This window comes from Clupea harengus, chromosome 2 (genome assembly GCF_900700415.2).
Source record: "Clupea harengus chromosome 2, Ch_v2.0.2, whole genome shotgun sequence".
Lineage (NCBI taxonomy): Eukaryota > Metazoa > Chordata > Actinopteri > Clupeiformes > Clupeidae > Clupea > Clupea harengus.
Genome location: NC_045153.1, coordinates 12,440,799 through 12,462,734, shown reverse-complemented (window position 1 = coordinate 12,462,734; position 21,936 = coordinate 12,440,799). Strand labels below are relative to the sequence as shown.

Genomic DNA, 21,936 nt, shown 5'->3' with positions numbered 1-21,936 from the left:
GAGTCTGAGAGACACTTTTCAATGCCGACATTTACACACAATACCACGGGGCAACAGAGATGAAATGCACCTGCTATGCTATCAATTGAAAACTCATTCATTGGTGGTGGATTGGTGGACTCTGACAGAAAAGTTTGCCCAGATGAAAGATCGCCACGCAATGCTGAGGAATAAATCAAATCAAACTTTATTTGTACAGCGCATTTCATACCAGGAGGTAACACAATGCGCCTCACAGGAGGAAAAGGGGGGGGGTTACAAATACTTGTATATCAAACATTAATGACAGGTGTGCATGTCAACTGTCTGACTGCATTCCTGATCCTGTATAGCAGAGTGTGGTTAGGTTCCTGATCTAAAAAAAAATCTCACACGGAAACAGAAACATTTCGCCGGGGTTAATGCAGTTTTTCTTCCTCAGGCTGCGTTGAACAACATTTTTTTCTCATTAACTCTTTCACTTCCTTGTTGCAACTTCCTTGTCAATGTCAGACATTAAATCAACATTTTGTGCCATCACTGAACTACTCAGTTCCTTGGTGCAATGACAGGTGAATCAGGTGAACATGAACTTCTTAACCTCAGGCAGAGTGCATTGGGGATTTAAATTTAAATGTTGTCATACTCAACCTTTTTTTCATAAGATAAATCCTTAAAATTGCTTAGCAGTCAATATGGCAATACAATTGTTTTAAAACATTGAAAACATTGTGCATTTACCTCAGCTGTGATACATATATAGCATATAAATCCTGCCCATGTGCCATGAGTGCCTAACTCTGTGATGCCTTTAAGTCCGCTGATCAATGCTATTGACATAGTAATCAATTTCACATTGAGAATGTTGTTGAAATCTCACCCTAGGTTTTTTATTTAGTAAAATTCGAACCCAGGACAAGGACAACACGTATTGTGTCAAAAAAAACTGAAAGCATCACTCTTAATTATACATCAATGGGACACATTCATATACAGATCAGGGAATACATCGACACCAGCCCTGTCCCAGCAAAGTTAAGTTCATTAATATACAATGTTACTAGTTATATTATTAATAATAAATATACTATTTTCAGAAAATATATTATTTAAATATGACAAAATAAAGTACACACAAACACATATATGTAATTTTTTTATTTTACAAATAAAGGGTCTTTCATTACATTTTATACGCCATGTCAGCTATATCTTACATATGAAGGAAAGAAACACACAAAAAGCTTAATTAGAATTACAGAATGACTAACTTTAAATCAGACACCTCTTCTTGATATCGTTCAGCTTCTTCATCCATTCGGTTTAAGAACCATCCATGTCACATGAATAAATACAAACAGTACAATGTTTAAGTAACATCAAATTCAAACATTGTTTGTTTTTTAAAATCAAATATTAATCTTATCATTATGTCCTACAAACATACCTGTTTCATCATTTGGCATGAATCACATGGTCTAGAGAAGAGAAGGGGATATAGACAAAAATAACTATTGAGAGGCCGTTGGTAAATAGAATAGTAATTAAAAAATAAAGTTTATTTGCCACTTACCTCTGGGAATGTCCCACAGCCATTCCCCTAGTTGATCAACGTGCACACAGTGACAGCTCATTGTGCAATGTGTTAATCCCTCCCCAAAACTGGGCTGAGCTTTGCTAGTATGAATGACTTATAAAACACCGTGGAAGGACTGAAAACATGCACATTGTGGCATTGCACTGTGGAATGCTGGATCAGAAAGAAATCTGCTGGATCAGAAAGAAATCTGCTGAATCAGTAATTTAGTGACTAACACAGACTCATCAGGGCTAATCTTTTTCCACTTCTCAAATATGACTACATCTTGGGTAGTTGCCATAGACTTCGGTACAGCCTACAGTGGCTACTGCTTCTGTGAGAGATCCAACCCTTCTGTTATCTTGAATCCACACTGGGGGGAAAGTGATGTTGTTAAGTCACTGAAAACTCCAACCTGCATTTTGTTTGATGAAGACGGGACATTCATAGATTTTGGCTATGATGCACTGATGGCATACAAGAGAATGGGTCAAAACAAGAAAAGCTTTTTCAACCATTTCAAAATGCAGCTTTACAACAAAGTAAGTTCACTGTGTGTACCGTACAGTGGGTGATTTAATCAGAATATTGTGTATATTATATTGTTATACAGAATACTGGTTGCACTCTACATGCAATTGTTTGTCTATGGTAAAGCATTTTTATGCATTATGCATTAAGCATTTAAAATCAGGATTTACATAACAACAGTAGACGTCCACAACACATATCATTGAAAATGTATAGAAAACTGTTAGCTAACTTTCTGAACTAATCATTGCCATCTTACTTTCAGAATATCAACAGAAACATGATGATCCCTGACTCTGAAGGAAAGCCTATGGGGGCTATGAAAGTGTTCTCTGAAAGTCTCCGATATCTAAAGGATCATGCTCTAGACATGATATCGCACCACACAAATGGAAGAACATTCAGAGCTTCTGATGTGACCTGGGTGCTGACTGTGCCGGCAATCTGGGAACCTGCAGCCAAACAATTCATGAGAGAAGCAGCAATACAGGTAAGTCTGCCAAAGCTGTTTTCAACTAACGTTATGGTTCTGTGACTGTTTGAATACCAATTTAGCCATCTTTTGACCATTACTGACATACAAAGTGTTGCCCTTACATAGTCCACCAACACATCCTACTTACTATTTCTACCAACTAGACAGACAACAGCACTTCCACTTTTAGAGGTATAGGGTTCTAGTGTTATTAGAGTGGACAGTCAGGTAGAACTGCAGCTTCTCTGTACTCTGATCTGTTTGTATAAGTTTAGCCATTTGCCACAATCCTGTTGATTCATTAAAAGCTCCCTCAGAATATTCAGTCCAGTGTCGCTATATGCTCTGTGTTTGTTTTTGTTGTCCATGTGCTTCAGTTCTGGGGGGTATTTCACGTACGTGGTTTAGTGACAAACCTGGATAAATTAACTCAGTAAGTGGTAAACCTCCTAATAGAAGAGCCCTCTGACGTTGTTTTGCTAGGAGAATGAACCAATGGGGGTTCTTTTATTAGAAGGTTTATCACTTACTCTGAGTTAACTTATCCACTTACGTGGAATATCCCACTAGGCCCCGTTCCTCGTACCTTGCTAACTGAGTTACCGAGATAATTTTCAGGATAAGATTACATAAATCAGCCTTTTCGGTTCCACTAAGCAACTTTGGCAAAATCACCATAGCAACACATCCATAAACTTGAACCTGCTCCAGCGCAGGCTAATTTAAGTGAGCTGGATAAGCTTGCCACTCCCCCGGAAAAAAATGGCAGCTCCCTTCCTGAGAGATCCCATTGATGCTATATTAGTTAGATAAGCGTTTTATAGGGAACGTTCTTCGAGATTGCCAAGATCCGTTATCACATCATGATAACTTCTTATATGAGCGCTATCGATTCTGCCGACAAGGAATAATTTATTTACAAGACCTTCTCGAGCCATATATTGCGAACTCCACACGGCCCAGCCGAGCATTGACAGTCTCACAGACTGTATGCATAGCCTTGCGCTTTTTTGCGAGTGGTACATTTTTGTACAGTGAAAGCCGCTGCATGCCATGCTGTTCGTAAAGTTTATTTGGCGCTTAAGAAACGTATGGATGTGTTCATTACATTCCCTGGACATGTCTGAGTAAATGCAATCAAAGAGGGCTTTTATGGAATTGCAGGTAATTGAGTTATTCAATATTTCACCATTTAATGCAAATAATAATTAATAAATAAAATATGAAGGAGGACACTTACACATTTGTTAAGGATGAGTGGGGAATCGAATTAGAAACCTTCCGCTTACTATACAACTCCTCTAAACGATACCTCTACCCCCTCTACCACTGTCGGACATGTGGTAGTACATACATAGACAGATACTGACAGGCCCACACACAGATTTGCACACACATATTCAAACTCCTACTTCTATATGGTCATCTACACATACATGTACAGTATATACACATAGTACATGATACAAAAGCGCATACAGAACATATATCCTCATTTTCATATCACCTTCATAAGCAAACATGATGTGGCTCCACATTCAATTATCCCACTTTTTCATTATCCACGTGTCTCAAATGTTGTATGATGTAACATAGCTTAACAGGACACATGATATGTCCAGTAACAACATAAAGAAGGGGTAACATAAGTCAAAACCAACTATATTTATTGACTGATCATGAAAGTATTGGCTTACAAAAGCAAAATAAGTCATCACATAAAAAATGATTCAGTGTTAGTGCAAGAAGCGAACTGTGAAACACACTGTGAAACCTATGAAAAGTGACAGTGGTGTATGAAATACAGACCGCGTTAGCCACTTCACGACCGCGATTTTCTTTCGTTCCAATTCTTGGATGTACGATTTCCCTCCCTTTGTACAAAACCTGTTGAATGGATACATTTGGTCTAGGAAGTCCTAATTGTTTTGTTGTCAATGTATCTTCATTAGTACGCCGACTAAAAAGGAGTTTCTGTCAAAGAGTGAATCGAGTTATTGCACTGAACAGGAGCCATCTTGACAGAATATGCCTCGTTCGTAGGCGTTCGTATAGGCTTTTACGTCCATTACCTATGACACGACATGGAGGGGCGAGCCCTCCCGGAAGCCATAGAGAATGCATTGAGAGCTCTGTTTTGTGAAAAAAAGGATTTAACATGAGAGTCAATGGGAGAGGTCTGGGGCGATTTTCATTTTGCCCCAAATCGCCCCAGAAGGGGCGGGGCCATTTGAAGAACGACTTTAGGCTGACTGAATGACTGTTACCTGATTCGACAATGACATACTGAGGCAGATCAGACGGTCTAGTGGTAGAATCCGACAGAAAAAAATTGTTACATTTAAATTTGCATGTCGTCAATTACGCGACTTACAAGGATATTGCGTTTATACTAGAGCTGTGAAAAATGATTAAATTACAGGATTAATGCGTTATTTTTTTTTACGCATTTAACTCATGCGCAGAATGAGCTTCCAATATACCCACAATTCCACTCAATCTGCACTAGTCGCCGTTTCTAATGCAGTCAGACAGCAGCTGCTATCCAAACAAACAAACAACATGGATATATCTGATGAACCTGAGGACTTTCTGGATGGGAAGTTTGTGTTCCAATAAAACAAAGATGGAACATTCAATAAAACCAAAGTGATATGTACACTCTGCAGGAAGACGTTAATCGTTTCACCGTAGCAAATGCGTTGGTCGGCGAGGGGAGTTCAAGTGGAATGCGCTAAACCACCCTCACTTAACAACGTAGGCCCCTGAGTAAATCTGCCTTTGACAAGTTGACTAGCACTGTTGCCAAATGGATTGCAAAAAGCTGTAGACCGATTAATATTGTTGAGGATGAGGGGTTCACCGAAGTTTTGCGAGCATCAAAGCACCGCAAAGACGCACAATAATGACAAAAATCCACGAGCTGTATGAAGCTGAAAAGAAAAAAAAGGAAAATGACTTGGCTGTTACGAAACATGTCACTGGACCTCTGTGAGTAACAATAACTACCTGGGTGTAACTGCACATCTAATCACCAACGAATGGAAGTTAAAGTCGTTTACACTAACGTACATGAAAACAGAAGAGCGCCACTTTGCAGAGGCATGTGCAGAATAGTTCCAAACTGTTGCAAGCAATTGGGCAATTGAAGACAAAACGACCACTAGGGCCTTTAGAGGCATTAGATTGTGTCATGGTGTGGTTAATGGTTGTTTGACAAAAAAGAGAAACATTTTCAACCATCCTATAAAAACAATGGCTAAGAAGCCCAAATAATTTCTGTTTGATTTAAAAAGAAAAGAAAAATGTTGTATTCAACCATACAATGGCTAAGAAGCCGAATTCTGTTTAGGATGAAGATTATATTAATGTTCCATATGGAATAGCAAAGATGACTGCTAAAGAACTGCTGAGATGCAGCACCATTGTTTTTATGAATAAAAAAAGAAAACATGTTAAATGTATATATCCGTCTTTTGTCATAAATCTTTTTGTTCTCACAAAAATATACAGAGAAAATTGGTAATATGTGATTAATCATGATTAATCCACAGAAACCTGTGATTAATTTGATAAAAATTTGTAATCATTCCGTAATCATTCCACAGCCCTAGTTCATACAACTATTTTTTTTTAGGCAGTGCGCTGCCCCAATCACCCTTATGGACAAGCCGCCCCTGCTCATAAGTATCTATTAATTCGTATCAATTAGATACTCTTTGCGTTTGTTTTTATCTACTTATTCTGAAAGAGTTGAGATTATTTTCGCTAGCAAGATCTCATTCGATGATTCATTCCATTATGCCTACTGCCAGCAGGCACATTTAAAGAAATATGATCTGATTGATTGGGGTAATGAGGCAATTCAAATTAGCCTATACATTTTCCCAACACTAACGCATTTAACTTGTCTGCGATATTTTTCCATGCTTCTTGTCTTGCTCTTGCAGCGGTGGCGGTGGTGGATTTTGCCATGATTATGGTCTTGTATTCTTCATAATGGTTCATTATCATCTCCTGCTCGCCAGCGGAGAAAAAGGAAGCTCTTTCTTTAAGTTTAGTAGCCATTGTACCATTACAAAATCATGGTTTTGGTGATCGACGCTTCCCCCTTTTGAAGTAGGACGGGCATGTGCAATTACCCTGATAACTGAAGTCTGGTTCAAATTAACGACATTGTTTGAGCGCGGATCAGCCTTGGAGGAACCGAGATAACCTTTCTTCAATCATCGCGTTAATTTAAACTGGCTAATAGGACATTTGATTGACTTAGTTGAACCACGTACGAGGAATAGGGCCCTGGTCATCAGACAGTGACATGACTTATCACCCTAAGTATTTATACCTGGCTTTTTGCAATCTCTTCACTGTGTCTTAGTGTTCTGTGTACTTGTGGGTCACTATGCTGGAGCTACTGCTTGTCTTACCCGTGAAATTTCTGGATTCTCTTAGTTTGCCCTCTACTTTGTAGCAGTTAGATGCTTGAGCTGTTTTTGACTTGTTCTGGGACCTGTTTTTCTGGATCTTCTATGCTTCTGGAAATTTCTTTTTCTTCTAATATCGTCTTGATATTCCGTATTACTAGATGTATGACTAGTTTTGGAAATAATAGTCTTTTCACACTAATCCAGCGGCCCAGGTTCAATCCCTGACTCCAGCCTGACACTGTACTTGTCTAGATGCCTATTTATTGTAATTTTTTTAGGGAGGCCTGGTCGCTGAAACAGACTCATCAAAGCTCATCATCGCGCTAGAGCCAGAGTCAGCCTCATTGTGGTGCAAGCAGCTCCCCAGTGATGGCTTCATCTCAGAGGGACTTGACAACGAAATACTGGAGGAAAAACCTGGAACACAGTACATTGTTGTTGATTGTGGAGGTACAGGCTTAATCTTTCTTAGCAATCCTGTGCAGAGCAAACTTTACCTTTCATACTGCAGACTCAGCTATCAAGCAATCGGTGATCATTGCTTTTCAATTTCAGGTGGAACAGTTGACATTACTGTGCACCAGGTCTTGGAAGGAGGACTCCTGAAGGAATTACACAAAGCTTCGGGTAACGATATGGGTGGTGGAACTGTTGATGCTAAGTTCAAAAACCTCCTCAGAGACACCTTTGGCTCTGGTTTGTGGGACAGCTATGAAAAAAAACACCCCAGTGAACTGCAGAGAATGATGTTTGATTTCACTACATTTAAATGTACCAAAAATAAGAAGGATGGTTACATTCCTAGCCATTACAACTTGACCACTTTAGCACAGAAGAAGCAAGACATTGGCCGCTTCTTCACAGATGTTCAGGGAGTCTCATGGTCAGATGGCTCTATCAAAATTAGCTTTTTAAAGCTGAAAGAGTTTTTCAAGGAGAGTGTGGACAAAATAGTGCAGGACATTAGAGCACTTTTACACACACCAGAGCTCCACGTAGACTTCATTCTCTTAGTAGGGGGCTATGCATCTAGTAAAATCCTTCAGGATGAAGTGGAAAAGCAGTTTGGTGGTCAGTGCAGAATCCTCTGTCCTGTGGATGCTCAGCTGGCTGTGGCAAAAGGGGCAGTCCTGTTTGGACTGAACCCCAAGATCGTGGCATCACGAGTCAGTGCTCTGACCTATGGCATTTCAAAAGGTCTTACATTTGACCCAGCGATACACATGGTAGAGAAGAGGAGAGAAAACTATGCGAAAGACTACGTGTACTGTGACGATCTTTTTCACAGATTTGTCCAAAAAGGTCAGTCTGTAGTCTGTAATAAGGCTGTGGAGTACATGTTTGGTCCAGTTGATACTGACCAGACTGCCATGACCTTCCGGTTTTACAGCACAGAGAAACCAGATGCAATGTATGTAGATGAGCCTGGAATGAAAGAAATTGGACAGTTCAAGGTCAATATGCCTGATATAAGGAAGGGCCAAAATCGAAAGGTGAAATTTGAGATTAGTTTTGGATTAACGGAGATCCAAGCTGCAGCCACTGACACGACCTCCAACGAACGAGAGTCAGTTAGGCTGGATTTTATGACACAGTGAAACCAGATTCATGACTTTATATCAAATTACTGGAAGGCACCCAGAGAGGGTCTCAAAAATGATTTCTGTCAAAACAAAGCTTGAAGATCGTCTGTGATGTTTTTTATTTAACATGAAATGTAGAGAGGTCCTGCATGGTTGAGCATGAATGTTTTTAGCTGGGTTTAAGGGAAGTAAGGCTGTTTTAGTCATTGTTTAGCTAAAATTAATTTAGGTTGTGCGATATTGTTTATTCCCAGACAAACACAGATGACATGAGGTTAGGGTATCTTATGTGATATGTTATCCTGGTTATTATGTATGGTGCAGAGAATTAAATGTTATATATTTTACACAGAAATGTACTGAATAACTAGGTACTGAAGAATTACTAAATACTGCTTTCTTTGTACCTTAAAAAAAATAAATGATCAATGAAGAATACGGTGACCATTCTTTTGTTGTTTGTGTTCACTGCCTTTCTCTTGCTCAGCTCCTAACCTACTCTGGGTTAAAATAAACATGAAATACGACTGAACAACATAATGCTAAAGAATTACGTGCTGTATATAAGTATGTTATATACAGTACAGCATTAAAGGAACAGTCATGCAAATTCTTCCAAAAAGGATTTGAGCTAAACAGCCAATCCAAAATGCACTCCTCCCTTCCGTGCTCAATAAGCAATGTTCTGATTGGCTGAAATAGTGCGTGGCTTGTTCAGTGAAACGTTGTTTGTGTCCTATTTGCAGACCCATCACTGCACAAACACCAGAATTGTTTTGAGCAAACACGTAGAACGGACAACTAGAGCACCAACAAGTGTACTGGGTTTGTTACAACCGACTCGAGCCATGAACAACATAAAACATAGCAAACACGGTTTAAATCAACGTTGAATTTATAAGAGGGAAAAATATATGTCTATAGGCGAAAAATGTATATGCAAGCTGGGTGTGTGTGTTTATGTGTGTAATGTGAAATCTGAAAGATAGAGAGTGAGATTGAGAGAGAGAGTGAGATGGAGAGGGAGAGAGAGAGGGAGAGATGGGGAGAGAGAGAGAGAGAGAGAGAGAGAGAGACAAAAGCTGTCCCTAGAGACACCATTCAGTCCAAATACAGGACAAGGATGGAACACTGACAGAGCATTTAATTCATGGAGCTACACAAATGAAACCAACAAAATAACCTGAAATGTTGAGGAAAACATAATACTTACAGAATTCCAGGGAACACTCCCACACCACTTCTGCCCCTTCTTCATTCACCGCGCACAACGGAAGTACAGCCTGGGATCAAAGAGGTCGTCATGAGGGAGAGAGACATTGCATCACACAAACACATAGAAGGTGTAAACACTGAAACATTTTATTTTAATAAAAAGATATACGTAAATGAATAACAGATCATGACAGCAAACTCACAAACGATTACGACACACACGCACACGCACACCTGTAGCGCTGGGATTTGTCGACAGACTTAATCAGAGCCTGGAGTTCAACTACAGAGTCTTCATGGTGCAAACAGTGAGAGGGAGGAATGCTGTGGAAAAGGAGTATCAGTATCATCATCATTGTCGTCGTCCAGCTTAGAAGCAGGTGAGTGACTTTCATATAGTTACAGTGCATGAAATGCCCTGTATTGTTATTCCTTCGTTTCTTATACTTCTTCTTCTTCTTCTTCTTCTTTGTACCGACTTCTGCACTTAATTCAGCTCGAACCGCTTAACTTAAAAACTCCGTTCAAACTTTGGCGCGTAGGTCTTGTAAAGGACACTTATGCTATGTATTTTTCATTTTTCTAAACTTTATACTTTTAAAGATATTAAAGAAAAACGAATACAAATTTTCCCATTGACTTTCTTTGGGCCATTATGACATCATAATAGGGTCATTAAACTGGCTTGCACCTGTGCTTCACTGACACCTGCGCCAAGGTTCCAAGGCTCCTCTTCTCTTTGTCCCTCTCCATTCAACTGTAACTAGGAATATTAAAGGAGCCATCGTATGCCCATTTTTCCACAAGTTGATATGGTTCCTTGGGGTCTCAATGAAATGTTTGTAACATATTTTGGTCAAAATACCACAAGAATCATTTCAAACAGCACCCTTTTTACCCTGTCAAAAACACCTCCCCACAGATTGACCTGTTTTGAGTGCCTGTTCCTTTAAATGCTAATGAGCCAGCTCCCCCCTCCTCCACGAGATGCGCTCGCCTAGCTGCTGCCTGCACAGCTAGCCATTATCCTTGTAGAAATATGGCTACTGCAGATGAAGATAGCGTCGTGCAACCATATCGTTTTGAACCAGTCAGACCCTGAACAAGAAGAGGCTCCGAACAAGTTCGAGAAGTTAGGGCTCAACAGGACGTTTCTGAATGGTAAGTTAACTTTGTCACTTCTAAAAAAAAATGTGTTTGTACATTGGCTAAGGTCTCACAGTCTTGTTAGCGGTTTTGAGAGCATAGTGGTGCTAGAGATTCGAGTACGTGAATAGTTTGTGCATGTATGAGTATGTAGCAAATACAGTGTGTTTATGTAAGTTACTGTTTGTGAAAGTGTTTGTGTAAATGCAAGTAACGGGAACGCCATGAAGATATAAATGCTACATGAGTAAAGTTCCATCTGTAAACTAAAGTGTTATCTTACAACAGTAATTGACCAAGCAGGGGTGGGGGTAACGTTTTTACCTCCATTAATTAGCGTTTAAACCTTGTTTACTTATTAAATCGTTGTATTTGATGACTTATGACTTATTTGATGACTTATGTCTGTAATATGAACACAACTTTCAAATAAACTTCACCTGCAAAGTTGTCACTTTTTAAAACTGTTTATACAGGTGTATTTGTGGCAAGTGTGATCAAATGCCTACGGAGCCTGAGCATGTATGCTGCAGGGAGATACCACAGGTAGTGTGAATTCATTTTGAATGGCACTGTAAATATGAAGTCATCATCTGTTTTATATTCCATGTCACTTACACTTTCAATATTCAAGGTTACAAGAAGACTACCGCAGCTTCAGAACCCAACTACATGTATGGTCGATCACCCAGGCCTTGAACCTGTGTGTTTGAACGTGTACTCACTACAGAATGCATCGAATGTTTATAGGGCAGATTATGGGCCTTTACGTCTAAGAGGAATAGAGCAGTACGTTTTTTTTTATGCATGAGTTAGTCATTTCTGCAATACAAATATGACTGAGGAAAAAAATACAATAAATGACCCTTCCCTCTGTATTACTTTGCTAACTGCTCATTTTACACGCGTCAAATGTTGACATGTTACTTATCAAACACTAAAGGCACACAAAACTGTTTCTATACACTTTTATTGTCAGAAAGATTGCTAGAAAGAATGCCACAGTGCTTTTTAAACATAGTTATTAAATGTAATAGCTGGTACATATGTAATAAATACAAAAAAAAGTATAATAAAAACATTGATTACAAAATTACACTTTGTGCCATCTGTAGCCATACTGTAAACAAAGGAATAATTTATATATGTGTATCACCTTTTATTCTCTTATACAATGTAAACTTTGCTTAGACGTTACAGGTATTTGGCGTACAGAAGCTTTGTTAGCTGGTGTTGGGGCTATCTGGGCCGGAGAATCAGGGTGGTCCTGCCGTCCTGCGTTGTGCTCCAGATACGAAGAGTGTTCCCTGATGCTCAAGGAAGGTATACGGGGTTCAGACCTGCCCTCGATTGAACCTTGACACATAGCTGGCTACAACTTCCCGCTTGTCAGGTTTCTCAAACTGGGCAGAGAGATCCGCGGGTATTGGGATCTTCAGCACCTCATTCACATATGGGGCCGGGTTCTGAAAAACCTCGTGAAAGATGAGGTCCAACAGGTTATCCACGTACTCTGTAATACAAAAAAAAAATCAAAAACTTTTACATTGTTTTTATTTATTGTTTATATTGTATTTATTGTTTTATTTTTATAATTATTTTGCAATTATATTATTCTATTTATTATGAAGACCATTTAAAGACAGCAGTTAATGTATATGTTATTTAAGTTTCACATACTGTTTGTACATTGTTTGACTTGGTGGAATTTCAAATAAAGCCTGTGACTCACGGAAGGTTGAGCTCTGCTTTCACCGGCTTTGCAGTGCACTCGCCCTTCTTGTATTTTGGGAAGTTCACTTTAAATAGCGGCTCACCAGCTGAACTTGTTGCTTGGGGACGCCCAGCATTTTCATTGAAATGCAGGACTGCCAGGTAGAGTCTTTGGGGAGAAAATAATACTTATAAGAGCATGTGTGTATGCGTGTATAATAGTTTGTATAATACATAATAGGTATACATTTCTTTGAAAAAATTATCGTACTGTTACCTGCATAACATTCCAAGAAAAGGAAAGACTACGTTTTTGGGCGCAAAACGCAGAATGACGCTGTGGAAAGACTCCAACGACGAGGTCTGGTAGTGAGGGCTCAGCTTCCCCACATCTTTCAGAACCCTCTTGTTGGTCAACACCTTCTCTAATCTGCTGAAGGCTGGTATCCCTGTAAAAAAAAGGGGGAAAACATAACTATAGATTCAAAATGATTATGGCATTGGTTATTAGGTTTGTTTATATATATGTATTTATACATATAAATTGTACTGAGGCAACGAAATGCAGTTAGCATCTAACCAGAAGTGCAAAATCAGAAGAGTGCAGAGTATGTGCAAAGTGGTAATATAAAAATGTATAAATAGAATATATACAGTATGGTATAAGATACAAGTGATATGAACAGTAAGCAGCATGTTTTGGTAAATGCAGGTGAGTCTCTTAGCTGCTAAACACATCGTTCATGAACAAAAAAAGTGCCCATTTAACATGTATGACCCCATCATTGTTGTGTCGAAGGTGTCAACAGGAGGGCTAATTGCCTTGAATCATATTTGCAGGCAGACTATTAACACCTCCACCCCAACACAAGCATTTTCACAAAGGAATGCTTTTTGGATGATAACTATTTTTCATAAAGACATTATATACTTCGACACAAATTCCTCTCCATAGACATCCAAACGAACTATCTACTGTATAAGTAAGCCTAGATTAAAATAGGCTAGCCTAACTGTTCACACAAAAATTCGTTGGCCATATCTTTAGCGATTGATATACATCAGCTGGCTCCTACACACTACAAGATGCTAATGTCGCTAAGTTTTACACAAAGCCTATAATTTCACTGCCAGGTTATTTTAGTGTTAACATCTCGAAGTCCTAACAAATAGTTCACAGAAATGTTCTTGCTGTTTGCGGTAGGCACTATATACCCATGCAAACGTAAATTATCACACCTATTACATCCAAACGAACTGCTGTACAAGGCAGACATGACTAGCCTAATGCATCACATTGCCAACAGAAAAATTCAACACATTGGCCACATTTCTAGCGAACTTTTAACTGCTACAGCTATATACACCAGCTGGCTCCGAGGCAAGGTCTTACACGCTAATGTTAAAAAAGTTATAGTTATTTTTTAACTAAAGGTTATTGTTCGCGAAAATTACACATACTAGTTCCCCAAAACGCAACAATGCTAACATCCCCCATCAACATTCCTAACGTCCCTAACCACCCACACTAAATGGTCAATGCACGTACCAGAATTATTTAAAAAAAATACTTACATTTCCCTCGTCTGAAATGCGACGGATAGATGGTACTGAACCCGCTTGCAAGGTCAATCTTGTTGCGAGTCCAGCGTTATATTCACCCAGGTTGGCAAAACAGTCCAATTCAAAATGGTTTGCGCACACAAACAGAATTTTGCCAATTCTTTCCGGGACATTGCCTTCAAAAATGAAATCAATCCATTTCGCTCTTGTCTCTTCTGAGGCTGGAACATGATGTATAGATCTGTGAGGATCTGTGCAGCCGACCACAGCGCATCTTGAGGACTTTGTTTGCTGCTTCGTTTGCTGCATGCTGCTAGCTAGCTATTCAGAGTATAGTATATAGAGTAGAGGGGGGGGCGGGGGCTGGGGATGAGGTGGGGGGTGGGCCAAGGCCATGTAGGGAACCTCCCAATGTCTTGTGACAGGCCAAGACACGGGAATCTCATTCGTAGACTAAATCATGACGTTTCTGACCAAGAGGAACCATAACAAAGATCGCCAATGGTTTTTTTTCCAGCGGTTTTGGGTTGGTAGACATGCCAGATACCCAAATTAACGTGGAGAAGCACTAAAAAAGTGGAATTTTCATAATATGGCCCCTTTAAGACACCTTCCATACTCTACTTTTTTTTCTCTCTATCCCTCTCACTCTACTTTCTTTCACACTCCATCTCTCTGCTTCACTCCATTTTCTCTCCTTCTTTCAATATTTTCCCTCTTCACTCTCTCTTCTTTCCTTCTTCCACTCTTCTTCCCTTCTTCCAATCTTCTTTTCTTTCTTCTTTCCTTCTTCCACTCTTCTTTCCTCCTTCCACTCTTCTTTCCTTCTTCCACTCTTCTTTCTTTTCTTCTTTCCTTCTTCCACTCTTCTTTCCTTCTTCGACTCTTTCTTTTTTCTTTCCTTCTTCCACTCTTCTTTCCCTTCTTTCTTTTCTTCTTTCCTTCTTCCACTCTTCTTTCCTAGCTTCACTCTTCTTTCCTTTCTTCTTTCAATCTTTCACTCTTCTTTCTTTTCTTCTTCCTTTCTTAACTTTTGCATTTCATGCAGTGTTATTTCCTTCAGGAAATGCATTTTCTAGTTTCATAGAGTTTCACAACCTACTAAATAGTGTACAGATGGCATTACTTGAAAAGGGCCAAATCATTAAAACATAAACTCACTCTGCAGGATGAGTGAAACCGCAAGGTGTACCCTGGCGAGCTGCGCACACGTAGAAAGATTTCCCCTGGTTTGGGCCATCTCACACGCTGGTTTCCAGTAAGCAAGTGGTTCCTTGAGGAACGTGAACATAACATGTAGAGGCGATTAGGCAGCGTTTGAATGAGACGTACCTTTGTTTATTGACGTTTTTTAATTAGGCCTAAAAGAGACATAATAGGGCAGTTAACTTCAACTACTTAACCTAATCGTCTAGAATAGACTAAGTAACGTTACTATCGATATCTGTAAGTCAAGGCCCCGTCACACCATAACGTTGTGGTCAACGTTCTCTGAACGTTCTAATCGTTCAATTTTCGAGCGTTCTAGGGTGAGGTGGACACATCTGGCGTGTGACTGGCGCGCGACGAACGATTAGTCAACATTAGACGAGCGTGTTGAGCGTATGACTAACGTGTGAATAACGACAGAATAGCGTTTTGCTGGCGTGTGGGTTTTATGGTCAAACGGGTATAAAACGCTAGGAAATCATAGTGGATTCAGTTGTTCTGAACAGTGAACATCATGCCGCTGAAGACGAAAAAAAAGTGTGAAGGGGGCTTCTGCTACTAGCGCTGCAAGTAAGAAGAATGCAAAGCCTCTTTCTCTAGCAATGTCTTAAGAAAGCAGGTAGAGAAGGAGTACTTGCTTGATGTGAGGTATGCTATTGAAATACTTGTGGAATATTTTTGGATTGCTGTTTAAAACTAGTAAGCTAGTTTTTGAGTACTGTTTAAGTACTTATTTATGTTTCTTTGTTTTCTATATATGTTTGGTGTTGAAGCCAAATAACTACAAATATATATATTTTTTTTACAAAAACCATCCTCTCGTGCACCGTGTTTTTTTCCTCTTCACCACTATCAGGGCTCTACAGTGCGAGTATTTCACTCGCATTTGCGCCTAAAAATAGGTATGTGCGAACTTGAAAAATTATTTACGAGCATAGTGCGCGAGTGACGGGCTGTTGTCAATACACAGGAGAACAGCGCGAAGAAGTGAAGCATACCATAGATTTCATATGGAAACAAGTGACGGGGTCGCGACTGCACGATGTGAACATAGCATGATGACACGCTTAACTTCATGCAAATGAGAGCGACGATTCCCAACCAATGGGCCAGAGCCATATAAAAAGAGGGTTACGACGATCTCGCCGGCATGTGATCACTTGGTATAAGTAGCTCGCAATAAACCCACTGCTGGCAACCTGTTTGAATGGTCTTCCACGGGACAGACAGCAGCACCACCTCGATTTACTGACATTTTCGGTATATTAACACATAATATCAATTGGTTACTGGTGTGTTGTATCCTGTTTATGTCTGATACTTTATTAACATGTATGTATTACATTAACTTATAACACTAGGCAGCAATATTGTGAAGCAGAGCTAGAAATGGCTTTGCTAGCTCTCATACTGTAGCTCACACCAGCAACTGCTCAATTTAAGACAAGAAAGGGGTTTGGTAACTTAGCTAGTAACTGTCAATGATAACTAGTTATTAGAATATATTAGCCGACGTTAAGTTAACTTCAAAGGGGCAGTCGAGTGTATAGGTTGTGTCAGCTTGGATAGCTAGCTAGTAATTTAATTTAGTAATCGATTTAAGCCTCCCGTTAGCCTTGGCAAACTTTTAGCTAGCTAACCTTAGCTAACTATGAGGTAGCATATCCTAGCTAAGTTATACTAGCTATCGATAGCTAGCTAGTAAACTCATTGCAGAATGGACTATAGGACAGACTACGCATGACATTAATCAAGAAAAAATTAATTAATATGTGATTGGTTTAAATATCCTTGTCTATTTGGGCAATTGTTATTATCAACTGTCAAAACATCTTGGTTACTTACGTAACCTCGGTTCCTTAAGCAGGGAGCAGATATAACAGAATGGTACATGACGTCAGTCATGGGCCCAAATCGAAGCATTTATCCATTCACGCCTGAAAGGCTGCGATTCGTACGCGCTCTCTCCTGAGCCCGCCCCCTCAGGAGCTTATGAATTCAGCAGCGTGACACGAATATATCCTTGGAAAGAAAACTGAGCAAGAAGTATCAAACCAAGACAACGCTGTACACGCTAAACTTGTTATATCTGGTCCCTGCTTAAGGAACCGAGGTTAGGTAAGTAACCGAGACGTTCCTTATCGCAGTGTACTGCGATATAACAGAATGGGACCGTATACATTTCCGCCTGATAGTACAGTGGCAGCCAATCACACACACCAACTTTATTCATTGCCTTTGCCCTCCTAGAGGTTCATACAGCAGCTGGTGGTGAACATTTTACAGGGCATCCTTTAACATAGGCGGCAGGGATCAGTGATCCTGAAGGAAACCACCCTGGGATGGTTCATGTGCAACATAACACGTAGACACTAATGAACACACTCATCATTATATTGTTCTCAGGCCAGGGGATTCAGAGATCGCCCGCCTGTAGAACCCCATGTAGAAAGCTAGGTTCAGCCACATCTAACATATAGAATCTAATGTAAGTGTGGCGAGAACTCCAGCTTGCAGCTTTGCAAATATCTTCCACTGAGACTCCCTTTAGTAAGGCCCAGGAAGACGAGACCCCCCGCGTAGAGTGCGCATGCAACTTTTCCGGGGGATCTAAAGACAAGCTCTTATAAGACAACACGATAGCCTCTACTATCCAACGGGTGAGGCTCGGTTTTGATAGAGGTCTGCCTTTTGCACGTGCACCAAAGCACACAAATAGCTGATCTGATTGTCTGGAAGCCCCAGTGCGCTCTACATAACAGCGGAGAGCGCGTACTGGACAGAGCTTATTCAAACGTTCCTCCTCTGCTGACGCATAAGGAGGAGGCGAGAAAACTGCTAATTCAATCACCTGACTGCGGAATGGGGTTGCCACCACTTTAGGTGTGCAAGCAGCATTAGGTCGCATAGCCACTCTGTCACCAGCGATCGAGAACTGAATGCACGATGGGCTGACGGACAGGGCTTGCATGTCACCAACGCGCTTTGCTAACGGTAACTCCAGTAGCAGCGCGGCCTTTAAAGAGACAAACTTTATGTCCACCGTCTCCAGGGGCTCGAACGGAGGCCCTGTGAGAGCACGTAACACAACCAGCAGATCCCAAGAGGGTATGAGGTGTCTCTCCGGCACCCTGAGCCGTCTCACCCCCGCCATAAAGCGTGACGCTAGCGGGTGACTGCCAGGGGAACTGCCATTAATGCTGACGCGCAGCGCACCACCGTTCGAAACTGCGCCACTTTAGCGTATACAGAGCCCGTGTCGACACCGCTCGGGCACTCTGTATCGTGGCCACCACCGCGTCCGATAAGCCTGACGCTAGGAGCCTGCACCTTTCAGGTGCCAGGCCCTGAGACGCCACAGCTCCGGATGGGGGTGCCACACTGTCCTGTGCGCCTGCGTTAGGAGGTCTCTCCGTAGAGGCAGCTCCCAGGGCTGTTGCACTGACATATTGAATAGATCCGCTGCCCACGGCTGGTTGGGCCAGTGGGGGGCTATCAATAACAATTCACTGCCCTCGTCCGCTACTCTGCTCAGCACCTGCTGGAGGAGCGGAATCGGGGGAAAAGCATAAAGGTGCAGGTTTGGCCACTGGTGGCCCAGCGCGTCTATGCCTAGTGGGGGGTTGTCGCCCTCTAGCGAGAACCAGAGAGGGCAGCAGGTGTTCTGCCTGTTCGCAAACAGGTCCACCTGCGCCCTGAAAAAACGCAGCCAGATCTGCTCTATCACCTGAGGGTGTAGACACCAATCTGCTGCTTGAGGGTCGCCCCTCGACAACAGGTCCGCCCCGTAGTTGAGGTGACCTGGAATATGAACTGCCCTGAGGGAACGGACGTAAACCGCTGCCCACAGGAGCAGGCGGTTCGCCCAATGGTGCAGTGACGGGGAGCGCACTCCGCCTTGACGGTTTATATACGCCAAGGCCGCAGTGTTGTCCGTCCTCACTAACACATGCTGACCACTCAGTCTGGGCAGAAAGTGTCGTAGAGCCAGGACTACTGTCCGCAGTTCTAACACATTTATATGAGACGCGGCCTCTGTCGCAGACCAGAGACCGTTCACGCCTCTCCCCTCGCAGACCGCTCCCCACCCCTTGGTGGAGGCGTCGGTGGTTGCTACTACGCGGTGCGTCACTATGCCCATAGCCGCGAGGAACCAGGGGGCTCTCCAGATTGCCAGGGCTCTCCTGCATCTGGAGGACACCGTTACCCTGCGGTATCTGTCTTTGACTGCGTTGAGCCTCAGAGACAGGTACCACATTTGGAACGGCCGCATACGCAACATCCCCAGCGGGAGAGCGATTGCGGCCGACGAGATCTGGGGTTGCCCCCTCATGGTTTTGAAAAAAAATGAGGGGTGCGAGTGCACTGTGAGCATCGCGGGGGGAGTCGCACAAGCATGTCGGGGCACTGCGCCTACTGGGGCAGGTGTTGGGACGTATGAGTGTGGTGCTTGTGAGAACCTGCTTACCGTGCTTGACATGATTTTTGCATGTGAGCAACGGGCGGATTTCTGTGGAGGCGGTGTGGGCTCCACCGCTCCCCCCTGTGTGGTCATCGGGCAACTGTCACCATTAGGTGGCCGGAGACTTGCCCCTGCCCTTCCCGCGGCGAGCGGCATGCTGCCGCGGGGCTTGGGCTGCGCCCTGGGCCGGGCGCGCAGCTGGCTGCTGGTGGGCTGCAGGCTGAGCGGCGGGGCGGAAGGGGTGTTTCTGCCAGCCTCGCCTGGTGGGCATCTTTGCCGGAGGCAAAGGAACCCGCTTCTCTTTTGCCGGAACCCGCTTCTCTTCTGGCCCTGGGTGGGCATAGTGTGTCCCGATGAGGACTGCTCGCCCGACTCGCTAGAGTGAGGCATCCAAGCTTGGAACACCTCCCTGCTCTTGACCTGCCCTTGACGCTGACTGGGGCGTCAAGGGAGCGGTGCTTTTTCCCTGTCCGTCAGCTTCACCAACGACAGCCACAGGGACCTCTGGGTAGCCACCGCTGAACCCATCACCCTCCCCAGGGCCTGGGAAGTGCACCTGGTGAGCCGGAGGGAGAGGTCCGTCGCCCGACGGAGCTCCACCACCGACGGGTGATCTTCCCCCAGCGATGAGGCCAGCTCAGTCAGGAGCTTGGCCTGGTATCGCTGCAGCAGCGCCGCCGTGTTGGTGGTGCAGGCAGCCTGCCCTGCAGCCAAGTAGGCCTTCTCAGCCAGAGCCGCCTGGTGCCTGGCCACTCGCGTGGGCAGGAGGGGCTTCTGGCCGAGGCGCATCGTGGGGGAGGCGGGCAAGAGGTAGCACTCTCACTAGCCCTGTCGAGGTGCATGTAAGGGGCGAACCCCGGCACTGGGACACAGCCCGAGTAGAGGGTCGCCCACGTCGCCTGCAGCTCCTCGTGGACCTCCGCGTAGAAGGGGAGGGCGCTAGGAGCTGGTACGGCGGGGCCAGCATAAAACTCCCCGTCCAGCAGCGAGGACCGCACGCTGGGAGGGGGAGGGAGAGGGAGCCCGAGGCAGCTGGCTGCTCTCAGCGCAACCTCGTGGAGTTGCTGGCCCAGAGTCCGTGATGTGGCCGGGGGAGAGATTGCCCGCGGCCGAACATCCTGACTCAGCTGCATGGCTTCCTCGTCCGAGTCGTGCTCGTCAGAGTAGTCCAGCAGGCTGTCATCATCCAAACCGAAGTCCAGCTCCGGCGCGGGCTGGTCTCCGGCTGGTGGTAGCTCCACCGCCTCGCGGCCCGCGGCCCTCAGGCTGGCAGGGCGAGACGCTTTGTAGCCTTAGCTAGCGTGAAGCTAGCACAGATGCCACAGGCAGGGTCGACGCCTGAGAGCGCTGCCTCCGCATGGGCCCTGCCGAGGCAGGCCACGCATTGACGGTGGCGGTCATCCTTGACCCTCACATGCCCACAGTCGGGGTATTGCCTTGACATCTTTGTTCTGAAATTAGAAGAAAGTATTAATACACAAGCACACGTTGGTTAGCAAAGCTAGCAGGCTAGTCAGAAACTTAGCCAGCTAGTTGGCTAGGATAGCGGCTCTACTTTCAAAAATCAGTTGAGTCAACGAATTTTGCGGTGCCCTGAGCCAGAGAGGGTAAAAGAACCCGAATAACTCACCAACTTGTAGAGAGCAAATAGCACACAAAACTCTTTGACCAGGTAGCGTAGAGGATATTACTCGGAGCTGGGTGCTTCGTCTTGCGAAGTTTTCAAAGAGGATATATTCGTGTCGGGCTGCTGAATTTATAAGCTCCTGAGGGGGCGGGCTCAGGAGAGAGCGTGGACGAATCGCAGCCTTTCAGGCGTGAATGGATAAATGCTTCGATTTGGGCCCATGACTGACGTCATGTACCATTCTGTTATATCGCAGTACACTGCGATAAGGAACTATCCGTCTAGCTAAATCTGTTGGTTATCAAATTGCACAGCAATTCATATGGAGGATATGTGGTTGATTTAACTCTAAGGCCAGGTAGGCATAGTAGTTGTAATGTGCTATCATATTATTTAAAAATCTAGTCTTGATATTCTCTTGTATTTG

The 21,936-nt window shown here is 43.2% G+C and overlaps 1 protein-coding gene and 1 long non-coding RNA gene across 2 annotated transcripts; one reads left to right on the top strand and one right to left on the bottom strand.

Annotated features, from left to right (window-relative positions):
- The first annotated feature begins 1,833 nt into the window (after window positions 1–1,833).
- LOC105900811 (heat shock 70 kDa protein 12A-like) lies at window positions 1,834–8,589 on the top strand. The gene is made up of 4 exons (XM_012828184.2): window positions 1,834–2,100; window positions 2,355–2,579; window positions 7,270–7,441; window positions 7,547–8,589. Exons 1-4 carry the CDS (start codon window positions 1,834–1,836, stop codon window positions 8,587–8,589), a joined length of 1,707 nt encoding a protein of 568 aa, XP_012683638.2.
- Window positions 8,590–9,812: 1,223 nt separating this feature from the next.
- Window positions 9,813–15,489, bottom strand: LOC116224089. Its single transcript, XR_004165422.2, has 3 exons — window positions 15,373–15,489; window positions 10,024–10,113; window positions 9,813–9,857 (listed from the first exon to the last, which is right to left on the bottom strand). It is a non-coding gene; the product is annotated as an uncharacterized LOC116224089 (long non-coding RNA).
- Window positions 15,490–21,936: the final 6,447 nt, after the last annotated feature.

Coding starts and splice junctions, on each gene's coding strand:
- LOC105900811 (XM_012828184.2), top strand. CDS start 1,834: ATGACTACATCTTGGGTAGTTGCCATAGACTTCGGTACAGCCTACAGT. Junction 2,101..2,354: donor AAATGCAGCTTTACAACAAA/GTAAGTTCACTG, acceptor TCTTACTTTCAG/AATATCAACAGAAACATGAT. Junction 7,442..7,546: donor CATTGTTGTTGATTGTGGAG/GTACAGGCTTAA, acceptor TTTCAATTTCAG/GTGGAACAGTTGACATTACT.